Source organism: Phocoena phocoena, chromosome 3, assembly GCF_963924675.1.
Source record: "Phocoena phocoena chromosome 3, mPhoPho1.1, whole genome shotgun sequence".
In the NCBI taxonomy this organism is placed as follows: Eukaryota; Metazoa; Chordata; class Mammalia; order Artiodactyla; family Phocoenidae; genus Phocoena; species Phocoena phocoena.
Window position 1 is genome coordinate 12,305,845 of NC_089221.1, and position 21,391 is coordinate 12,327,235.

A 21,391-nucleotide genomic window follows, 5' to 3' on the forward strand; every position below is an offset into this window, starting at 1 on the left:
TAGGAGTAATTAGCTCTTTCTCAACCTCCTTTTTGACTTCACTAAATAATAAGCCCTAGAACTTAAATGCTTAGAGTAACAGGACTGGAGAACAAAAACAATGTCTCGTTTGATTTTGTTCAGAGCTCAGTGTATTACGTTCAGAAAATATTTCTCTCCAGTAGTAATAATGAGGAATAAGATAAATGACATGTTCAATCATTTGGTCCCTAATAGCCTCTTTCCCCGAGGCCCCCCCCACCATAGTCATTCAGTGAAGAAAATAAAGTTTGAACTTGGAAACATTTCATTAGAGTAATCCCAATTATTTTCTTTTAAAAAAGTAGTAATTGAGGTGACTGGGTTATCTTAATAGTTACATAAGACTTCCACCTGAAGGAAAGGTCCAAAGTAATCGTGGCTCCTGCCGTGGGGACCAATTCACAGACTCGCCAAGGCTGAGCATCGCCGCCCCAGCTGGAGGTCCACCAGGCCCCCAAACTCGCAGTCTTACCAGACGTCCTCTCATGGATCTGGTCTGGGTTTACCTGAGTTTAAAAGTTTATTTAAAAAACAGGTTATTTGAATGAAATTGCCAGAGAAAAATAAATATCAAAAGTTCTGTCCTTTGGAAGGGGTGTTAAGATTTTTCTGGTGGTTGGCCCAAGGAGAAAGGGTAGCTTTGCAACCACCCTTGGGGTGCTTTATGTATAAATGGGTGGTGGGGGGAGTCTGGAAACGCCCCCTGCATCTGGGAAGGGGCTCCTGGCTCTCCAGCCCCCGGCTCTGAGATGGAGCTGCCTGGCACCAGGTTGTGCCTCTGGCCCACAGAGAACCGTGTGCTAGTGCCCCCGGGCTCCCTGTCCCCCGACACTGGGGGCTGGCAGCTGCGGGGCGCCGACCGGTATTCACAGGGGGTTTGCCCCAGAGATGAGGCTCTGCCCTGGAGTTAGGAAGAGGCAACTCGTTCTACTTCGAATCTATTATAGCAAAATAGGCTTATGTGAACTTGGATTTGAGTCTGTACAACGCCTGTAGAAAAATAAGGCATTATCCTAGGAACTGTTGCTTTTAAGACAACACATTGGGCTTCCCTGGTGGCGCAGTGGTTGAGAGTCCGCCTGCCGATGCAGGGGACACAGGTTCGTGCTCTGGTCTGGGAAGATCCCACATGCCGCGGAGCGGCTGGGCCCGTGAGCCATGGCCGCTGAGCCTGTGCGTCCAGAGCCTGTGCTCTGCAACGGGAGAGGCCTGCATACCACAAAAAAAAAAAAAAAAAAAAAAAGACAACACATTAGGTACCCAGTGAGAGAGAAGGGATACATCCCTAGCAACAGCATAGGTTTGTGGAAATTAATCATTTTACACTGGGGAATTAGAATTATTAAAGAACTGCCTCTTAAATATTTTATTTGTGAAGGTAACTCACCAGTTTCTGTTTACCTCATCTCGTACCTTAGGCACCGAACTTCATTCCGTAGCTCAGAAATCCCGCCAGGGCCCCTTCTGCAGGTGCCGCCTTGCCTGTGCTCCCGGTTGAAGCTGTGATAGCAGCCCCTCACTCAGCCACTCAGCCTACCTGATGTTCTCATGACTCCTAACCATCTCGCGTAGTGACATGCCAAAACTGCTTTCTTAAGTGGATGTGGCATGTATTTAATACCCCTCATTGAGGCCATAGGTCCTTAATAGGAAGTACACAAAAAGGATGAAATGTCTTCCTAAGACCGTAGAAGGGCAATGGGTTGTCTTCTTCCGTTCTTGTGTTCTGTATTCGGGAGGAAAATAAGCAGCGTGTGACACTTAATATGGATACGTCAGAATGTGGAGTTTGGAGGGGCCATACCCATGAGGCGTTATACAAAAGAAGGCCCATGTTTGCGACCACACATATGCCTACACATGTCTGTTCTCTGCTTTGGGGAGGTTTTTCTCCTTTTATGTACTTCTCTGGTAGAACATTTCAGGGTCAGTAGATGATTCAGGAGAATACATTTAAGAAACTGCATCCTTTATGGAGTCAGTTTGTAAAATGCACTGTTACTCTGAACTAGGCTTAAACAGAAAGCCCTGTTATCTCTGATGGCAGTAACTTTTCATATGTCCCAAGGTTCTTTCCACCCTACATATTTCAAGTTTAAATAGCCTCTGGTGACATGGGCAGATAGATCTGGCAAGGGAAATTACTTAACCATATTCTGCCTGTCTGACTTAATTTATGATGTCTGTTATGAGTTAGTTGTTATCGTGGAGTTTGGTTCCATTTCAGAAACCGGGTGGGGGGATGTTTTCGGCTTGGCCTCTTGGAGAACTCTTGAGAAGTTGTCTGCCCAGTGCTGTAGTAACTCTCAGATGAGGTACAGGGTTTTAGAAGAGTCAGGTAAGGAGGGGCCTGGAGACACCCTCTCTGCAGGGACACTGTTAGCAGATACAGACCACAGGGCCCCCGAGCACCTTTCCTTCTTTGCAAACGTCGGTTTTAAAAGCTGCCATCTCTTTGTTCCAGATGTAAGTGTAGCGCTGATTCTTGCCCTTATTAACGATGCTTGTGCTGATAAAGCGATCCCATGAAAATACAATTTGGGTTCCAAAGAAATCAAATGCTTGCCAGATTCTTGTCTCATTTGTTCTGAGCTTGTCTCCCTGATGTTGGGAGGGGACGCCTGCAGGTCACTGCGGGGACGAGGGAGGCCAGGTGACCCTCGCAGGGCCACCCGGAATAGAGAGCGGAAGCCAGAAACGGAATGTGGATCTAATTACCTGGCGGGGTCTAGACCCTGTTATTTCACACTGGAGCTGAGGAGGAACTAAATATTTTGGCGTATTAAAGAAGCATTTTTAGTATTTTTTCCTTCTGTATGCATTATTAGTCTGTGGTTTGCTTCATATAACAAAAATTTATATTATAAGGAAAATAGAAAGTATGCGAATCAGATATAGGCTACTACTATAGAACAAACCATCTTGAGGTCAGGATGAAAAAAATAACCAAGGCCAGACAGGGCAGGCTGTGGAAAAGCGGCCCGAGGCAGCAGGGGGCCAGGTGTGAGCCTTCTCTAGGTCTGAAGCCGAGCTGTGCTTATTTGTAATGAACGAGAAATTCAGTTGAGACTTGATACTTGGCATGAATTTTGCCCCTAAGCTTGTGATGTGAGTATATGAATTCACACATTTAAAAAAATAAATGGTTTCAGTTACTTTTCATGAAGTATATATAGCACTGTGTTGGGGATATGAAATTTATGTAGTTTAAAAAGTCAATAAACCTCTGTGAAGTGACAGCCTGCACCATAGGAACTTGGATGGATTTACATAACTTGCAGCGCTGAGGTAGTATATAAAGTCATTAATGCTAATACGTCTTAAGATGAGGCTGGCTTCAAGTTCTGGAGAAAGGAAGCCTGCATTCAGCCTACTTAGGAAGTGCCTCGTGCTTGCATTCAGCCCCATCCCTCACATACCTGGCGCTGTGTGCCACCCGCCTAGGCTCACCCTCTCCCCTCTGCCCGCAGCTGCCAGAAGCAGGAGGGAGCCTTGGCTCAAGGCGCTGCCCAGCCCGCTGCCCTTGCCAGGGTGTCCCAGAGCCTCGTGTAGGTTTGCCCACGTGGGCATGAAGTTGAGTCGCTTCGTTCAGAAGCCTTTCTGGGGACAGCACATAGTTTTAATCCCGGGACGTCAGTTAAGGGTCCCGACTCCGCCCAGAGGGTAACGGAGTCGAGTAAGCAAAGTATTTAGCGTCCAACAGCAGATGGTTAAGAACAAGCAGGTGCTCCCCAGCAGCCTCTCTGTGCCTCGGTTTCCTCATCTGTAACAGGGGACAGTACGACTCCCCCCCCAGGGCTGTGACCATTAAAAACGTGCGTTTGGAACAGTGCCTTACACGCCCTGAGCACTGCCTAGATGTCGACGGTCACTGTGTCTTCGTTTCAAAAATTGCCTCATTCTCCCTCGTTACTGGCTGCTGCAGACCCGCTGCACATCGGCCTTGAGCACTCCTGCCTGCGGTGGATTTAGAAGCTAGTTGTGTCCCTTCGGAGCTGGAAGCTGTGCTAAGGGTAAATTGCTCAGACTCAGTTCCTGACTTGCACGTCTTGGTGGCTCAACAGCTGAATACTGATCACGTGTTGAATGGGCAGCCTCTGAGGAAGCGGGAGACTCTTGCTTGAAACGTTTTCCCAGCCGCTCCCCTGTAATCCTACCGCATCAGCCGTAGGATGAGTCCGTGCTCTTCACGAGGTCGGTTCGTGCCTTCCCAGGTGCAGGGGCATCGAGCCCTGTGCATCCCAGGACAGGTGCCGTTCCACAGGGACAAGCAGAGAAAGCCCTCCCCGCTGGCAGCCTGGCGAGGGTGGCCCCTGGCATGGGTTCCCTCTATCTTTCTAAGTGACTGTGGCTTTTTGTAGTTTTTAACACGTTTCTGAAGTGCTCTCATAAAGCCACAGAACGAATGCAGCCTTTGCTAACTTGACTCAATCAGAAAAACAAAATCCCCCATGCTAGAGCAGAGAGCCTCAGTTCTAAGAAGAGGCAGAGTTTTCAAAACTACAACTTGAGGTATAACTGTTAACAAAGTGCTTCTAAAAATAGTGGTGCATCGGGAAGTGCTTTCCAATGTAAGTTTTACAGTACTAGTCAAAGTCACTGCTGACAGTGGCGGCCCATCTTTGATTCAGACTCGAGGCTGGTGGTTTATCCTGGTTGTTCTTCCTCTGGGTGAGGGACCCAGTCGGCTGGTTACCTGGCTGTCATACCTTAGCTTGTCAGGGGGAAAAAAAGAGGCCTTTCAAATGAACTTTTCTGGATAAGTGCTGCTGACCCAGGAAACACAGCAAACAGGCTCCTTTGGGCTCAGTTGTCCCAAGAGGGGTCTTGCTTTCCAGGGCCTGTGATTGAAAGTAGTACAGGTGGGGTCCAGCTGACTGCTTCCTGAGCCTCATTCGTGTTTCTGCTTTTCAGCCAACGAAGCTTTTCATTCATGCCCCGTGGCTCAGCCCTCGGCGCCTCTCGTTCTAAAATGTTCAGTGAGGACAAGTGTGGCATTGGTCCAGGCCAGCTGCTGCTGAGCCTGGAGGCCTGGTACCTGGGAGCTGTCCTCTCTCTGATCTGCTTGGCTTTTTACACTTAAAGTTTGCCTTTTCAAATATATCTTTTAAATTTAGCTTCTTGACATCTAACTTTCCACTGCACCTCATGTGTATCCCAGTCAAGGAAGGCTTCCAAGGGATATTTGCATGTCAAAACCAGCGTGTGATCACATTAGCAAAGAGTAAAGGATTAACCTCCCTGAATGGTATACTCAGTATTTCTTTTCTGGGTAAAAATGTTGGGTAGGGTAAGCTGCTGCTTTTGAAAACGTTTTTTCTCACAGATTTTCTTTTTCTTTTCTTTTTTTGTTTCCTTTTGTTTCGTTCTTTTCTTCTTTTTCTTGGGGGAGGGGTGGTAAGAAACAACATTTTTGCCAGCTTAACCATTTTTCAGTTCTGACAGATTTCTTTTTGTACCCCAATCTGTGAGAGATTCACAGTGGTCCTCTTGGAAACCCAGCAGCAGATTTTGTGACGGCTTCTCCTGTGAACTTGGCCTTGAGTTTGGGGTAAGCAAGGGGCCTGATGGTCCCGTGGTTAGGACGGCCACTGAGAAGCCCAAGCCTCCGGCCTCCGCGAAGTTGCCCAGGGAGAAGCTGGGGTAATGCGTTTCCTTGGGGAATTGTTCTGACTGCCGGTGGTGGCCTTTCTCTTGTAACCACGGAGCTGGTAATTCACGGAGCTGTACTTTCTAGTCCCCTTTAAGCGAGGAGCCATTCTTTGGTCTGCTCTGTGTGAAGCCTGCACAAAACCGCAAGGCCCTTCTAGTGCCTGCACCGTGCTGGGCTGTAGGATGTGACTGTGGGTTGGTACACTCTATTCCATAGAAGTAGGTGGCTTTTAGTAGACCGCTTCCCCCTCTCCTTCTGAAGCGCTCTCAGAAAGTTGGCCAGACACCCACCTGCAATTGATCTTAGCTTCTCGAAGCAGATTCATTCACAGGGAGGACTACACCATCTGAGTGTCAGTTGTAAAGAGCCCCTGTTCCTCTGGCGGAACCCGCCCCAGAAGTCATCTGCGAGCCATTCATTCACATCAGGTGTTTGCTGTTGTCTCTCGAGAACTGTATGTTCTCGTAAAGTAGACATGCCTCATTGCAGAGCTCCAGGGAGGGGATGCCAGAGCCCGAGCGGTGGGTGAGAAGCACCCAGCCATGGCTCTGCTTCAGTTACTGTCTTTAACTGGGTTCAGGCAAAGCAAAACAATATACCGTGGTTCCTCCAGAAAATGTAAAAAGGAAAGTTCTGTTCTGTGTGACGGTTTTTGAAGGTTCACGTGCCTGCGACCAGGTGAGTATTTCATTCTTTTGGGTGAAACACAGCAACTTGTTCATTTTCAGTCATTGAGAGAACTCAGGCAAGGGGGCCCTGGTTTGGTTCTGCGAATCGTCCGTGCATCAGCATCACTGGCGTTCCCCCCGGCAGGCCTTCCGCGGCTGGTCTTGGAGGAGGCATTTCATTATAGTATCCACGGTCCTTGCTCCAGTTAAGGCCATTTTACTGTCATGCTTTTTAGTCACCACATTTAATTTTTTTAAGGTGAAAAGCAGAAAGATTGGGAAAAGAATATCTTCTGATGAGAATGTCACAAGAGTTAATGTGAGTCATGGAAATTGAGATTTTCATAAATTGCAATCCTAAACCAAATGCTTGTGGTAAGGAGCCCGTGATACAAGTCCATAAAATATAGAGATGTGAAAAAGATAATGTGAAAACTTTCACAAAATATGGTTAGAAAGGAAAAGTGAATTTTTAAACTAGATAAATGGAATGGTAACACTTTCAACATAGTGAAGAAATTGTGTCATTAGGGGTAGAAATGTCACTGACAATAAATGAGGATAACCCAACCTTTTTCTAATTAGGAGATCAGTTCTACGTAAAAGGCTGTAATGACTTGCATTGATACTCGAAAATAGTTATTTTAAGCCTTTTATACAAAAAAAAAAGTCTTTTTAATTAACAAGCCTGGTCTTAAAGACAAGCTTTGGAATAAGTTTAAAATATTCAAAGGCGAACACTGAGGCAGAAATCCATGGGTTGTCTCCTCTCTGGACTAGAAAACGCCCATTTAATCCTCCCCGTATAGATTTGTGCAGGAGATTCTTATGGGAAAAGTCAGTTTATTCTTAGGGGTAGAGCCAAGAAGATATGGTTTTCTTAATGATACTTCTAGCACTGTTTGAAGACATTCTTCTGGTACTAGATTTTGTTACTAACTCTCTAAAGGCTTTGAGAAAGAATTTTGACTCAGTATGCGGTTCTTTGTCAGAACAGGCTTGATTTTCGTTTCTCAGGCTCTGTCAAGTGCACAGATGTTTCCAATAGTTCTGATTACTCTGTGAGGGGCTGAAAACTCAGCGCCAGAAAGAAAGTCTAGCCTCATTCCTCTTGGCAGCCGCTGTCTCCCTTCCCACCCTTCCCCCACCCCAGAACACACCACGTGGCTTCGAGCAGCCTGAAAAGTTCCTACAGTGGGAGAAGGAGACCAGCACAGGCCGGTGATGAGGGAACACGTCTGAAGTGGAGCTTCCCAGGGCCGGGGTGGTGACACGCGGGGACCACGTGCACGAGCGGGCCCAGCAGACGGGCGGCTCGGGCCGAGGGAAGGCTCCATAGGGAGCGCAGGCCTGAGGGGCCTCGGCAGGCTGGGCTCCCCATGGGGCTTGTTCACGGGTCACATTTTCCCTGGGATGGGAAACATTCCTCCTTTTCGTTACAGGGATTAACCACTTCCATAACGTGGGGTTATCTTCTCCGGGCTGGGCCTCTGCTGTTGACCTTTTAACATTAGCATCTTCGAGTGTTCACAGAGAAATGTGTGAGATTCAGCGTAGTTTTTCCAAAGAGAAGTTTGTAAAATTTAGAAGGGGGTTAGTCACTTGGGGAAAATGTCCTTTGTGGCCCAGCAGAGACAATTCCTTTTGTCGATATTTGTTTTATTTTGGAAGAGTTTTGTTTTGTTTTGCTTTCTGTGGTTGTCAAGTGGACATGTGTTTCTTATTCTAAATATCTGGACTTTCTCTGGAAAGACAGGAGGGCAGTGGAGAGCATGGAGCGTGACAGAGGGCCGGCAGGCAGCCGAGGACACTGCAGGGCTGAGAGCCCGGGTAGGAGTCAGTTCTCTGCCGGGGGTGGGGCTGGGTGGCCTCTCTGGAACAGGATGTTTCCCGGCAGCAGGCCTGGCCGCCCCTTCCTCCTGCACATCGCAGCTCAGTCCGGTGACCGTCTTCTCTTCTTCTGTGGTCTCTGTGCTGATGCCCAAAGGGGGGACAGGAAACACACAGGCAGAGTTCACTCCCGAAGTCACAGAGGAAGAGCCCGTGTTTTGTTTTGGTTTTCAGACAGCTCATTTTTACAGCAAACCTATCTTACCTTTTTCACTTCAGCAAACGTGTGACCACTTGCTGGGTACAAAGCCTGCTGCTAGCTTCCTCTTACACGCTGTGTGCCGACCCTTGGCACCTGGGGCCTCACACACTGGGCATGGAAAGGTCGCAGAAGAATGACACAAACCTGCTTTCTGGTGTGGAGGACACACACACACACACACAACACACACACACACACACGCACAACCCAAAGCCTGGCTCGTGTCAGACTTGAGACGTAATTTAAGGACAGAGTGCTAAGGACGGTAGACACAGGAGCGGCTTCTCAGAGGGATTTGACGGGGGCTGAGACGAGAGCAGCTGGGGAGGTGAGGGCTCCAAGCAGAAGGGCTCACGGACACAGGGCATGCAGGACCCACCTCAGAAGGAGGACATGGCCGCTCTGGGCTGTTGAAGCACGGGAGAAGCATGAAGCCTGCCCGGGGAGGCGGGCTAGGACCCGGTGACGGGAACGTTGCGTCTTATACCAAGGAATGTGTGCCTGAGGTTCTTGAACAGGAGGATGGCATGTGTGAACATTTTAAGAAGGGAACTGTGGCAGCAGTGTTCAGGTGGTTTGGAAGGAAAGCCTGGATCGGGCAGGGCACTCGGGACCAGTGCAGAAATCCAGATGAAGTGATTGGTGTGGGCGTGCAGATGAAGGGAGAAGTCAGAAACGCATTCTAGAATCCGACCGACCGTGTTTCAGGGGTGCAAAGGAGTGCGGTTGACTGTGATACCGTTACCCAAAAGGCAACGCTGGAAGAGAAACAGATGTGAGGGCGAGTAATGAGTCACGTCCCAGACTCACTGCTTTGAAGGGCTGGGGAAGCAGCAGGCCCGGATGCCTGCTCGGAAGTGCCCAGCACGGAGGCTACGGCGTGCAGTCTGAGCCTGGGGCTGCCCGGATTGGAGGGCCAGAGCGGGTGGGCCAAGGACGGGGAGCTGGTCACAAGGTTCTCCTACAGAGGGGCGATAATGAGCATACCTGTGAGCTGTCCCCAAGGAGCGTTCGGTCTAAGGGAAGATGCACAGCAAGTGGTCGTGAGAAGGCCCTGCACCTGTTTTCCAAGCAGAGATCATGGAGTTGGTGCTCTTTACAGAGTTCCTGGGTGTGCTTCAAAGGGCCCAAGACTTAGAAGAGTTCGGACAGAAAACGGGAGTGAGCTGAGAGGAGGGAAGGAGGGGGGAAAGGCCCTTCAGGCCAGAAGCCATGTGGCACGTGAGGGGTCAGCCGGTGTCCACGCAGCATGTGGAGGGACGTGTTGAGGCCTGGGGCGGGGAGGGAGCCCGGGCGGAGCTGGGGTGCGTGGCGGCAGTGTGGGGCGGGGAAGCTTGCTTTAGAGAGTATCCTGGGGGCTGGCGAGGGCTCTGGAAGGGTTTTGGAGAGAGAAGGGCGTGCTCCGCCCGTGCTTCCGGATACTGCGCTCCCTGCTCTGCGGCTGTCCTCCCGATCCGGGGGGGCACAGGTGCTGCCCCGGCCGCACCGCTCTCACCAGGCCGGAACCGACCTCCATCTGATTTATCACCGTATTTCGCAACAATCCCCCCAAAGGTCTACAAGCAGAGTTCTTACTAGTTTGCCCTAAGTTTAAAAATGAGTGCAGTTGACCTTTAAACGGATGCAGTGCCCCGGTTCACTCATATGTGCGTTGTTTTTCAATGAGTACATATATGTGCTGTAAATGTATTTTCCCTTCCTCATGATTTCCTTAATAATTTTTTTTTCTAGCATACTTTATTGTCAGAATACAGTGTGTAAAACTTATGACATACAAAATACGTGTTAGTCAACGGTTCATGTCATTGGTAAGGCTTCTGGTCAACGGTAGGCTACCAGTCGTTATGTTTGGGGGGATTCGAAAGCTAGACGCAGATTTTTGACCGTGCAGGGGGGTCGGTGCCCCTAACCACCGACGTTGTTCAAGGGTCACCAGTATGTGGCACTCTTTGAGAAGGGACATATGTCTCAGGCACAAAAGTAGTTGGACATTCTCATGGAAACCCATCAGATTCCGACAGTGTAACACACGGAAAATCATTATTATACATTAGAATGTGAAAAAGTAAACGTTCGAGTGTTTCGAAAGGGACGTAAATTAAGGGACAGGGAAACGGGAGAGCCCTCATTCGGCTGGTGCCCAGTGCTCTGACCCAGCTGTGGAATGGGAGCTGAGCTCCCGGCCCAGGCGCCAGCTTCGCCTGCTGAGGGCCGGTGGCTTGGGCTCGCTGACCTGTCCCCTCCCTCCCCAGCTGTCCGGCGGCTGTGAGCTGACAGTGGTGATCCACGACTTCACGGCCTGTAACAGCACCGAGCTGACCATCCGCCGTGGCCAGACCGTGGAAGTCTTGGAGCGGCCCCATGACAAGCCTGACTGGTGTCTGGTGCGGACCACCGACCGGTCCCCCGCGGTGGAAGGCCTGGTCCCCTGCGGCTCCCTGTGCATCGCCCACTCCAGAAGTAGCATGGAAATGGAGGGCATCTTCAACCACAAAGGTAGGAGTTTGCGGGCGTGGATGGCAATGACGGTCCTACTGGAAATGCCCAGTGCTTCTGTCCCTGCTTCCTGCAGCCTCATAATAGGTACGATCCCTCTTGGTCACTCGTGCCCCAGTCCGTTATCCCTGTGTCTCCGGGCCTCCTTAATCCATCTGGAGCTGAGATGGAATAAGGATTTCACCTGTCACTCAGAAATAATGAAGCATCGCCTCATTTCCCAAGGCCGCGTAATAAGATAGCTGGTTAGCGAAGGACAAGGGGGCTGTTGTTGGGGGCCAGTGCCATTCATAAATGGAGGAGACAGAGAAGACGCTGTTCTCCTCCAGGTGGTGTTGGAAACAGGTAGGGGAGGTGGGACCAGACTCGGCATCTTCCTGATCAGGTTTTCACATTGTGGATTCTTATTTGGTTAGTGTTCAGTGCTAGACAGTCAAGCATGCAGGTTCTGAGAGTTTGTCTTTATAGCTTGATAAAGTGTCTTGGGGCATCCCAGACTCCCCAGGTTCCCTGCCTGGAGAGGGAACGCAGCTGGACCCCCCGGTAGGGAGGCTGGCCAAGTCAGGCAGGGCTCAGTGTCAGGGGTCTGCAGCTGTGACAAGAGAGGTGGCTTTTGAAAAAAATGCTTTTCAACTGAAATAACAGGGTATTTGAACAAAACGGCATTTGGCACTGGGGACTCCTTTAGAGGCCGGCAACTGTAGCAAGGCCGCTTTTCCACGTGTGTCTGGATGGGTCAGTCACGAGCTTCCGCATCCTGAATGTCCAACATGGTTGCTGCTGGACTGATGTGGCTTGAAACGGGACCTGTCTGAATTGAGCTGGTCTGCAGATGCAAAATACACATTGGATTGCAAGACTTACCATGAAAAAAGAATGTGTGATTATTTTATAGGCATTGCAAACTGGTACTATAACATACTTTATAGGGTGGGTTAAATAAAATGTATGATTAAAATTAATTTCACCTGTTTCTTTTTACCACTTAAATAATGGCTGCTAGAAAAATTTAAATTACATAGGCAGCTTGCACTGTGTCTGTTGGACGGTGCTGGTTTAATCTCTCATCTTACTGAGGAGCTAATTTGAGCCTTTAAGACCTTTTCAGAAACACTGAGCTATAGCTTCTAGAAAAATGTAGAATGGGTAGAGTTTATATGCTTCAAACTGCATTAGGTCAGTCTTCGTTTTTCTGCCATGCTGGCAGATGGCCGATTCTTCCAGATCTGGGGGTCAGCGGTTGGTTTACCATTCCTGAGAGAACTCCACTATACTCTGCATATTCCAGTTCTTTTAATTTTGGAACATTCCAGTTGCTCCCTCCGTTGGTCAGCTGTGCCCTCTTTTTTTTTTTTTTTTTCTTCGCGGTACGCGGGCCTCTCACTGCCGTGGCCTCTCCCGTTGCGGAGCACAGGCTCCGGATGCTCAGGCTCAGCGGCCATGGCTCACGGGCCCAGCCGCTCCATGGCATGTGGGATCTTCCCGAACCGGGGCACGAACCCATGTCCCCTGCATCAGCAGGCGGACTCTCAACCACTGCGCCACCAGGGAAGCCCCTGTGCCCTCTTTACATTCGTCCTGACGCGTCCTGCAGACCATCCTCTGGCTGCCGAGGGGTTAGTCATGGCGTTGAGCTAAGTGAAGCTGCACAGGAAATAGCTGGTGACTAGCCCCCTCGGGAATTACAGGCCCGACCATGTTCCGGATCCCTCGGGGCCTAAATGTGACTGTATCGTCACCTCAGTAAGCAGCTGGAAGAATTAGGCTGTGGTGTCTCCAGGGGTCCAAAGAGAAAGGCAGGGAATTTCCCAATTTTGCCCCGAAGCTGAGGCATCTGCTTGCAATTACGGGGAAGCTGCCCCTGCGTGCCAGCAGCCTTGGACCTGCCCGGCTGTGGTACCGAGTTCTGAGTTCAGATAGCGGCTGGTGCTGGGCTACCCGTTGGCCCATCGCCTGGGTGTTCCCAGAGTTGCATAATGTAGTTAAGTCCTTGAGTCTGAGTTGAAAAGGAAGTACAACGTTTTTTTCAAGTTCGTCCATTATATGCAGAGGAGCCCCGGTGAACTTAAGCTACAAATAACGTTTGTTCTGAAAGATTTCTTTTCACATGTGCCTTTCCTGTGGTGTGTTCTCTGCTTCCTGGTGTTCGCCATTGCAGGCTAGCCCAGCAGAAAGAACCGTGTATTTATCACACTTGCCTTTGTCCTGAAAACTTCCTGCAGAGGTTGGGTTTGTGCTTGTCTTCCGGCTTGACTACCATTCACAGCCTCTTCTCTCTGACGTTCTGTGACTTTCCGGCACCTGAGACGTCACTCCTCACAAACCCTCTGCGTACTGAGAAGGTGTCTCTTCGTTGAGTAGAACCTGTTGTGGACTAACAGTCAGTTCATAGATTGGGGCTCGGAGCCTTAAGCACTGTTTTCCTCCTTTTCCGAATTTTTGTTTTTCCTGTAGTGCAGGGAAGCTCTTGAGGTGGCCTGTTCCTGGCAGTGTTGGGACTTGGGTGGCAGATGGGGGAGGGAGGATCCTCCTTGGGCTCTTGGACGAGCCTCTGCCAGAGCCTCCTGTGCACGGTCAAGTCCAGGGGATCGGGCAGTGACCCGCGGCTCCGTCTAGGAGAAGAGTCTTCATCGGGTAGTCGGGGCAGCAAGGGGCGAGGGTCCAGAACGAGCCCCAGGGACTGCGGGAAAGAGGCCGCCGCCCCCCTGGGGAGCAGGAGGTCCCCAGGGCATCTGCTCGGAGCCACAGCTCCCCTCCTGGCTCTCGTGTGCAGAGGACCGCGGGCTGTTCGCGTACCGCCGCGCGCTGGGCCAATGGGGCTGCTGCTCAACCGGCCTCTGCTGGCGCGGCGGCTCAATCCGTCTGAGAGCCGGGCTGGGCCGCAGGGCCACTGCAGGGAGGGGTCCAGTGCGGCCCCTCCTCTCGAGAACTGGGCGCCCCGCGCCCTCCAGGCCTCCTTCGCAGGGTCGCGCGCGCGGGCCATCTGGCCTTTCACACGCTGCAGAGCTCCGGAGTGCCGGGGGGTGGGTGGGGGGGTGTCGTGATGTCTCGTCCCTGGTCACTCGCTGTTGATCTGGTTCCTTAAATGTCTGTGATTCTTGCTGCTCTGACCTTCCAGGCGGAGGAACACGCACGTTCGCTAATCTCTAGTCCCACAGTTTTCTCAGCCTTAGTGCCTCAATTTGTTCACAACTCCCCAATCCAAACACCTTCAGTTTCCAGGTGAAAAACATGCCTGTTGAGATTAAATGTCTGTGTGTTTGGTTGTGTGTGATATTTAAGAATCGCAGTGTGGCTGTGAGGATAAATAGGTCAGCCCAGAGGGGCCCATTACGCACTGTGACCACCGCCCGGGTCGCAGGCGCTCTGAGGCGTGGCTGCAGTTGGAAGTCTGCTGGACAGCACGAGGACTTAGGATTTATGAGCCCCAGGCTCCTTGGATCATGCTGAGTTTCCCTGGGTGATGTCGGGGGAGGATAGAACATCACTGATTAAAACGAACAAGAAGTATAATTGTACAGTTTGTTCTTCAGGAAGATATTTTTGGGTCTGAGGCTAGACTCCAGTGTGGACGTGATTCAGGGGAAAGGTCGGTACGGGAGGGCAGCCGTGGAGCGGCGTCCGTCGACGGGCAGCATTGGTGTCTGGCATCTTGTTCTCATCTTGCCCTGGCCGCCCTTCTCCCCTCTCACAGCCTCTCAGTCACAGGCGGCAGGCAGGCAGGCAGCAGCCACAGTCAGCAGAACGGGGCCTCTGCAAGTCCCTGTGCCCCTCCAGCGCGTGTGTGTGGTTCACACCACCTCCCACCGCAGAGGTTCTCCTGGTCTGGGGCCCGGTGAGTCCGCCGAGCAGCCGGATTGAGAGGCAGTGGCCCCCAAACCCCCGTGTGTGGTCACTGCTAGACTGCTCATACAGGGTCACGGAATTATCTTTAGTCTCTCAGAAAATCCAAGGGATTTTTCTGTCCTCCTGTCTCAGCGTGGAAAGCTGTCACTGTTCTCTGTTTATTTACTTTAGTGTTGGTCCCAGAAAGTAAACAGGAATATCAGAAATGTTTATATTCCCGACGAGGCCCATTCACCACATCCCCTTTTTGGTGCTACCCTAGACTGAGTAGGTCAGCTGTTCTCTTTCGTCACAGCCAGAACTACCATACGTGATAGTGTTTGAGGGCTTAGCTCCATGGTTCGGGGGTAACCCAGCAAGCATCCCTGGAGCAGTGCAGGGGCCCTGGATGGGCAACAGTGCCCAGAGTTGGCGGTGAGAGGGTGGAAGATACTCAGTAAAAGTAGGATTGTCCCGGGTCAGTAACCGGGCAGAGTCGCATCCCGAGCTTCCTGCGGGACGCATGCCTGAAGCGTGTCGTGGCAGCCTTTGGACTGTATTTGCTTTTTTTAAGGGTGAAACAATAATCTGTCATCAGTCTTAAGGAGGTCCTTCCACTGTCCTCACACCCGGATTACTGCATCTGAAAGACTGCCCATGTGACTGTCATGGTGCCACTTGTCAATTGAGGTCTTCCACTGCCTGGCCTGGCCCAGTTGGGGTTGCGCTTTTAGCCACCACTGAATTGTTTTTTGCTAAAATTCAGCTTTAAGAGAAGACATTTCGGGGGTGAGAGTGACGTTTTATGGTGGAGCCTTTAGAAGAGGTGATGTGTTGAACTTGCAAGGTCTGTGCTTTGTCTCAGGAGGACCCGAGTTCTGATTCCATCTCTGTCTTCGGTGACGTTGCAACCCGGGGCCTGAGGTGGGTGGAAACGGGTGGTCCCTGAGGTCCTCCCCAGCTCTGACGTTCTCAGGTTCTGTTTCTTATGAGGCCTTTCTGAATGAAGGCCAATTCCAAACCTCCCCTTTTTCCTTATGCTGACCCCCAATGAGGTGGCCAGGTTGTGTTTTTGCTAGTCTGTTGATATATTTAGGAGAAAATACCCACTTAGGAACCTTAGCCTTAACCTCTCTTGAAGTTGTTTATAAAGTTTTTCTCTCTGGGATAGTGTATAGGTCAGTACTTGCATTTCACTTTGAAGAAGCTAAAAACATGATTTTTTTTCCCCTCTGAATTCTTCATTAGAAAAACAGAGGAACAAAAACATGAGAAATAAAATTTGTTGCTTGCTAACCACTTGGGCCTCTACACCCTGGGGCTTTGACTCAGCACACCACACTTACTGAAAAACGACGTTCCAGAAATAATCCCCTGTGGTTTCCAGTTTACCACATCACCTACAGCAAAGTGGGTGCCATCAAAATCAGGTCAAAGAGAAGACCCAGGAATTATCTTTCATAAATGCGGTGATATGTGATTGATATCAATGAAATGGGACGTTTTCTTTAATCCAAATGAAAACTAGGAAGGTGAGATTTTTCGTGAGAAACTACCTGAAATGGAGGTTTTTCTCTGGGTTCCACCTTGGGCTGCCTCCTTGTCTCTCAAAACTCTCTGCCAGGGTTTCCCTATCCATCCTTCTCTCTGCCTGAATATTTGACTCTCACATATTCAGTCACTAGACTGTCCTCCCAAGTTTTTGTGACTGGTTTCTTTCACTTAACATAATGTCTTCAAGGTTCATCCGCGTTGTAGCCTGTGTCAGAATGTCCTTCCATTTTAAGGTTGACTCTTACTCCACTGTATGGACAGACGCCAGTTTGCTGTCCATTCACCTGTCGATGGACACTGGGGTCTGCTGTCAGTAGCTGCTCTCCTCCAGTCTCTGCTTCCCGTGCATTGGGGAGGACACCCAGACGTGGAATTGCTGGATCATGATAGTGTTGTTTTTCATTTTTGAGCATGCCTACCACATTTTGGTACCTTTATCTAAAGTGTATATTTCAAGCATATTCTCCTTTCCATCGCCACCGTTGCCTCCTTGCCACTAAGTCTCCCAGCCTCACTTTTCCCCCTCTTCTTGCAGCTAAAACACAAATCCGGTCATACTGTGCTCCTGCTTATTCCTTCAGTGTCTTGCTGTTGGTCCCAGGATAAAATCCGGTTTCCTAACATGTGCCACAAGGCGTTGCCCCTCATGCTCGTGTGCACGGGCACACATGATGAGTGCACACATCCCCTCTGTCTCCCCCTGGTGTGGTCATAAAGTAACGGGAGCGGGGGTTCTTCCTGCCTGACGCTCCTGTCCCTTCTCACCAAATAAAAAATCCTACGGGAAAAAATGAACGGATCCAGTGAGTCTGGCGGGGGGATGAGGGTGCAGTTAGCAAGTATTTCAGCGCAAAGGCTAACATCAGGGTAACCTGAGAAAGGCCCCATGAGATGATGAACTCCAGGGACCACTGAAGACACACAAGGAACCTCACAGGAACTCACTGAAAGAACTTTAAAACGTTTTAGTAGGAGCCATGGGTGCAGTAATAGTGCTGAACTCATAAATGTGATGGAGGAGGTACAAGTAACGCAGGCTTTAAACAGCAGGGTTGACGAGGGGCAGAGAGCCTCTGCCCACAGCCGTCATGGAGAGAAGGGACCATGAACAGTGGGCACAAGGGCTTTAATGGAGGTCTGGGGACCGGGACTTCCCTGGTGGTCCAGTGGGTAAGACTCCGCACTCCCAACACAGGGGGCCCGGGTTCGATCCCTGGTCGGGGAACTAGATCCCGCATGCATGCTGCAACTAACAGTCCACATGCCACAACTAAGGAAAGTCCGTGGGACACAACTAAAGACCCCGAGTGCCGCAACTGAGACCCAGCACAGTCAAAAAAGAAAAATCGAGGCCTGTAACTTGGGGGGAAAGGAGTCTCAGCAGTGTTCACAGGCAAATAAATGAGTACGGTTCATCGTGATCCGCTTTGTCCAGTTCTGTTCTGTGTTTTTCACTTTAAAGATACACACCTTACATAGATGAATCCATGGGGCCACTGCTCAAAGTTGTGAAAAATGGACATACCATTTATACCACATGCAATTTCTTAGAATGAATGAATGGATGAAGTGTCCCGGTCCCAGACCTGGAGGTTATAAACTCCACATCTGATTCTCTGGGTAACCACTGGCACGGCCATTAGGTGAGGATAAAATTAGGGCACCCAAGTTGCAGTGCGTCTGAGCCCCTGTTGCCCCCCCCTCCAGGGCCGTTCTCCTCACCTAGCCTCTTCAGCCTCCCTGGCCACGTCGGGGCCCTGTGAGGTCGTGGCTCTGCCTGCTTGCTGGGTGGCGCCCACCACTGCCTGCCCCTCAGCTCCCGTGCCCCTCGGTCCCGTGCCATACAGGTGAGACCAGGTGACAGGACTTAGCAGAGGTTTGCAGATAGTGGAAAAGTAGGACTCCGCTGGCCACTGGTGCGTCATCCCGCAGGAATCCCAGGCCCTGGCCTCACCATCTGCGTCCCCAGCCTGTGCCCGACATCTGGTTTTGGCTGACCCCCAGCTCAGGGGCACTTTAAAGCGGTTTCCCTGTTCGGAATACAAGCAGTTACTAAGATTCCTCACCCCCATCCAGACCACCTTCCCAGTTCCTGGGACAGCATCCGCTCCATGCAGCCCAGCTGGCAGAGGGACGCCCCATCCTGGGAGAGGAAGCCTGGCCTCTGTGCACGGGGCAAGGCCTCATCCTGTGCTCTCTCCCCAGCCCCCCTGCCACCCAGAAAAGCAGCATCTCTGCAGATGCTCAGGTGCTTCTCTACCTTCGATAGAAATCTGTGCAACCAAAAATGGAGCTCCCGGTCCCAGGCCTCTTGCATTTCTTCAAGGATATTGGGGAAAACTTGGTTTAAATTTGTTCAACCCAAATATATCATCTTTCCCAAGTCATGAAACCCACCTCCCCAAGGATGAATCTAAGTCTCCTACCACTGATGAATGCTTATGACTTTTTAAATGACGTGTATGTTTTTGGAAAACGTAAGGCATTAAAAAGGCTTTAGTAATGTTAAAATTTTTAGTTGAATATTTTGTGATTCTGCTGTATTCAGACATTTGCTTAGTGCCAGATTGTCCCCGTTAATCAGAAAACACATCCACCCCAGACACACCAATGCATAGACGTTCAAACCTGTATCTGCCCACACGTTCTTTAAGAATATATATAATGGAAGATCTGTATATATATATTTTTTAATTAGCTTGGAAAAGAGCACTTTTTCGTCTGTTTGAACAGCTGCTTATGTAAATCCCTGTGGGAAGAAAAACCGAGGAACAGACAGTTGCACCAAGAACAAAGACTTAGTCTCTCCCCTGAGCCCTGTGGATCCGGGGCTCGGGGATCAGCCCGAGGCCTGTGATTAAGGAGCGCTTTCCATGCAGCATGTAATTACGGAGCCTCACAAGTAGGCCATGACTCTCTTGAGTGCTTCATTTTGGAGGTATTTTCATGCGCCAACTTTACGTGAAAGTGTTTATTAAAACAGGAAAAAACCATGAGCAGGTATTGACGCCATCCGTATTAGCTGATCACAAAAAATTATATATATAGCAAAGCCATAAACAATGAATGCGAACACCATCTTCCCACAGCCGGTCATGACACAGTGTTCAGGGAAAGGTATGTAATCAGGGGAGAGGTGATCCCCAGGGAGAATTGAAACGTGTCTTGTTCGGGGTGACTTGGGGCCGGGCGGGGTGTCTGCTTCCTGCCTCTCTGTGGACTCGACGGTTTTCACTGCCTCCTTTCTGACACGTACGCATACCAGACTTTGCGATTTGTTAAACAAACTGGGGTTTCTCTTTTAAATTTACTCTGATTAGTGCCTGCAGAAGCTGTGAAAAATTACAGGGAGGTGATGTGTTTGGTAAGAGGTTGTTCAGTGCGCTGGTTTTCTTAAGTATTTTGAAAATGAATAAATGCTGTACCTGGAGGGGATGTTCATGTATGTTTCAGTCAGAGTCAGTTGGCACTTCTTTCCTGATAGTATTTACTAGATCGTGGTTCTGAGGACACCTGATAAAACTGCACCTAAGCACCCATGGGCAAGTGTGTGCCAGAAAAACTAAAGTGTGTTTGGCTTTGGCTTCTACGTTCCTTTCTCTGTTCTGAGAAATGTGAGATGATTTTGTGATTATTTTGTGTGCCTAGAGCTTACTTTCCCATCAGCAGTCAGAATTTTGAAAGATTTGACTGTAGATCCTGATAGCTGAGCTGCAAACGGCAAGGAGAAGGGAAAATACCTTCAGAGATCCTGGCTGATTCCGAAGCAGCGCTCCCGGAAAGCTTTAGAATCATGTGTCCCTGGTCAAATCTGATGGAAGCTGTGGTACCTAGTCCCAGAAGAACGAACATCGGTACAAAACTTTTACATACGATTTCAGCGACGCCACATTCATAACTTCCTTTCTAAAGAAGGGAAGAAATAACAAATTTTAAAACTTATTTTTAGATGTTTTGCGTGGTTCAAAAATAAAACTGAAAAGGTATAAACTGAGAAGTCTGCTTCCCACAGTCCCACTGGCCATGTATAGATCACCATTTTTATTCATTCCCACCTTCTACATCTGGCACTGTGTTAGGCACAGATAAGCATGTATTCATTCCTCCTTCCGTTTCCCTACATAAAAGGTAGCGTATTTTGCCCCGGCTTTGTCGCTCAGCCATACCTTTTAGGAATGACTTTAGTACGTGGAGAGGTGCATGCCTCTTCCTTTCTCACGGACAGGAGAGCTTCTCATGTGCACGTGGCTTAGGTTAGTACCTACTACAAGGCTGAGCATCCCAGGTCGCTTCTGGTCTGCTGCTGTTATAAAGAGGGTCACAGAGGATCACTGTGTGTATGTGTCTTTTCCCTCATATGCAAGCTTGTCTATACAACGGAATTCTACAAGTGGGATTGGTGGGTTGAAGGGTACACGCATTCATGGAAAACAGACTTTTGAAGAAGAGTCACCTGCATCATAAATTAATCACATCAGAAAAAAAATCACAGTAAACATGCTGTTTAATGACACTTGCTTTTACATATTTTTTATTCTTGATCAGGGTCGTGATGTTTGCACTGTACCAAACCCCTTGAGCTCTCTAATTTCATCTTACCCACCTAGAAAAAAAAAAAAAGAAACTCTCCCCTTTGAGTGAGAGTACTCTTTAAAATCATGCATGTAAATGACACCAGAAGTTTCCGTGTGACTCCTGTGAGATGAGATTTTGGACGTTTTCCCACAGAGCTCTGCACAGGAGCGCGCAGTATTAATGCAAACAATGCTTCACCAGTGTCTGCATTTGACTGCAGACTCAGACAAAGAGGTGCAAATTCGGGGCTTGACACTAAATGTAGAGTGGTCGTAGTTTCCAAGGAATGGGTAACCTCCCGTAGTGTGTGTCTAAAAATAGCTCTTTGTGGCGCTTCTGTTTTGCTTTCCACCTGAGCCAGGCTGCCTCCGAATCCAGGCCACCCGTCACCTGTGAGAAACACATTCCGGAGACAGTGCTGTCCGTGCTTGTCACGGGCTTTGAAGTCTCCGTATAACCTCTATACTTTATGGAGGCTTCACTTGCCAATCATGAACATTTCACAGT

The 21,391-nt window shown here is 49.6% G+C and overlaps 1 protein-coding gene across 1 annotated transcript in view; it reads left to right on the forward strand.

Moving 5' to 3' along the window:
• The window catches only part of TRIO (trio Rho guanine nucleotide exchange factor), a 372,408-nt gene that overhangs the window by 283,386 nt on the left and 67,631 nt on the right, over window positions 1-21,391 (forward strand). Inside the window, exon 34 of the mRNA XM_065873385.1 lies at window positions 10,687-10,930. Coding sequence (XP_065729457.1) covers window positions 10,687-10,930 — 244 coding nt within the window. The remainder of the gene's footprint in view (window positions 1-10,686; window positions 10,931-21,391) is intronic.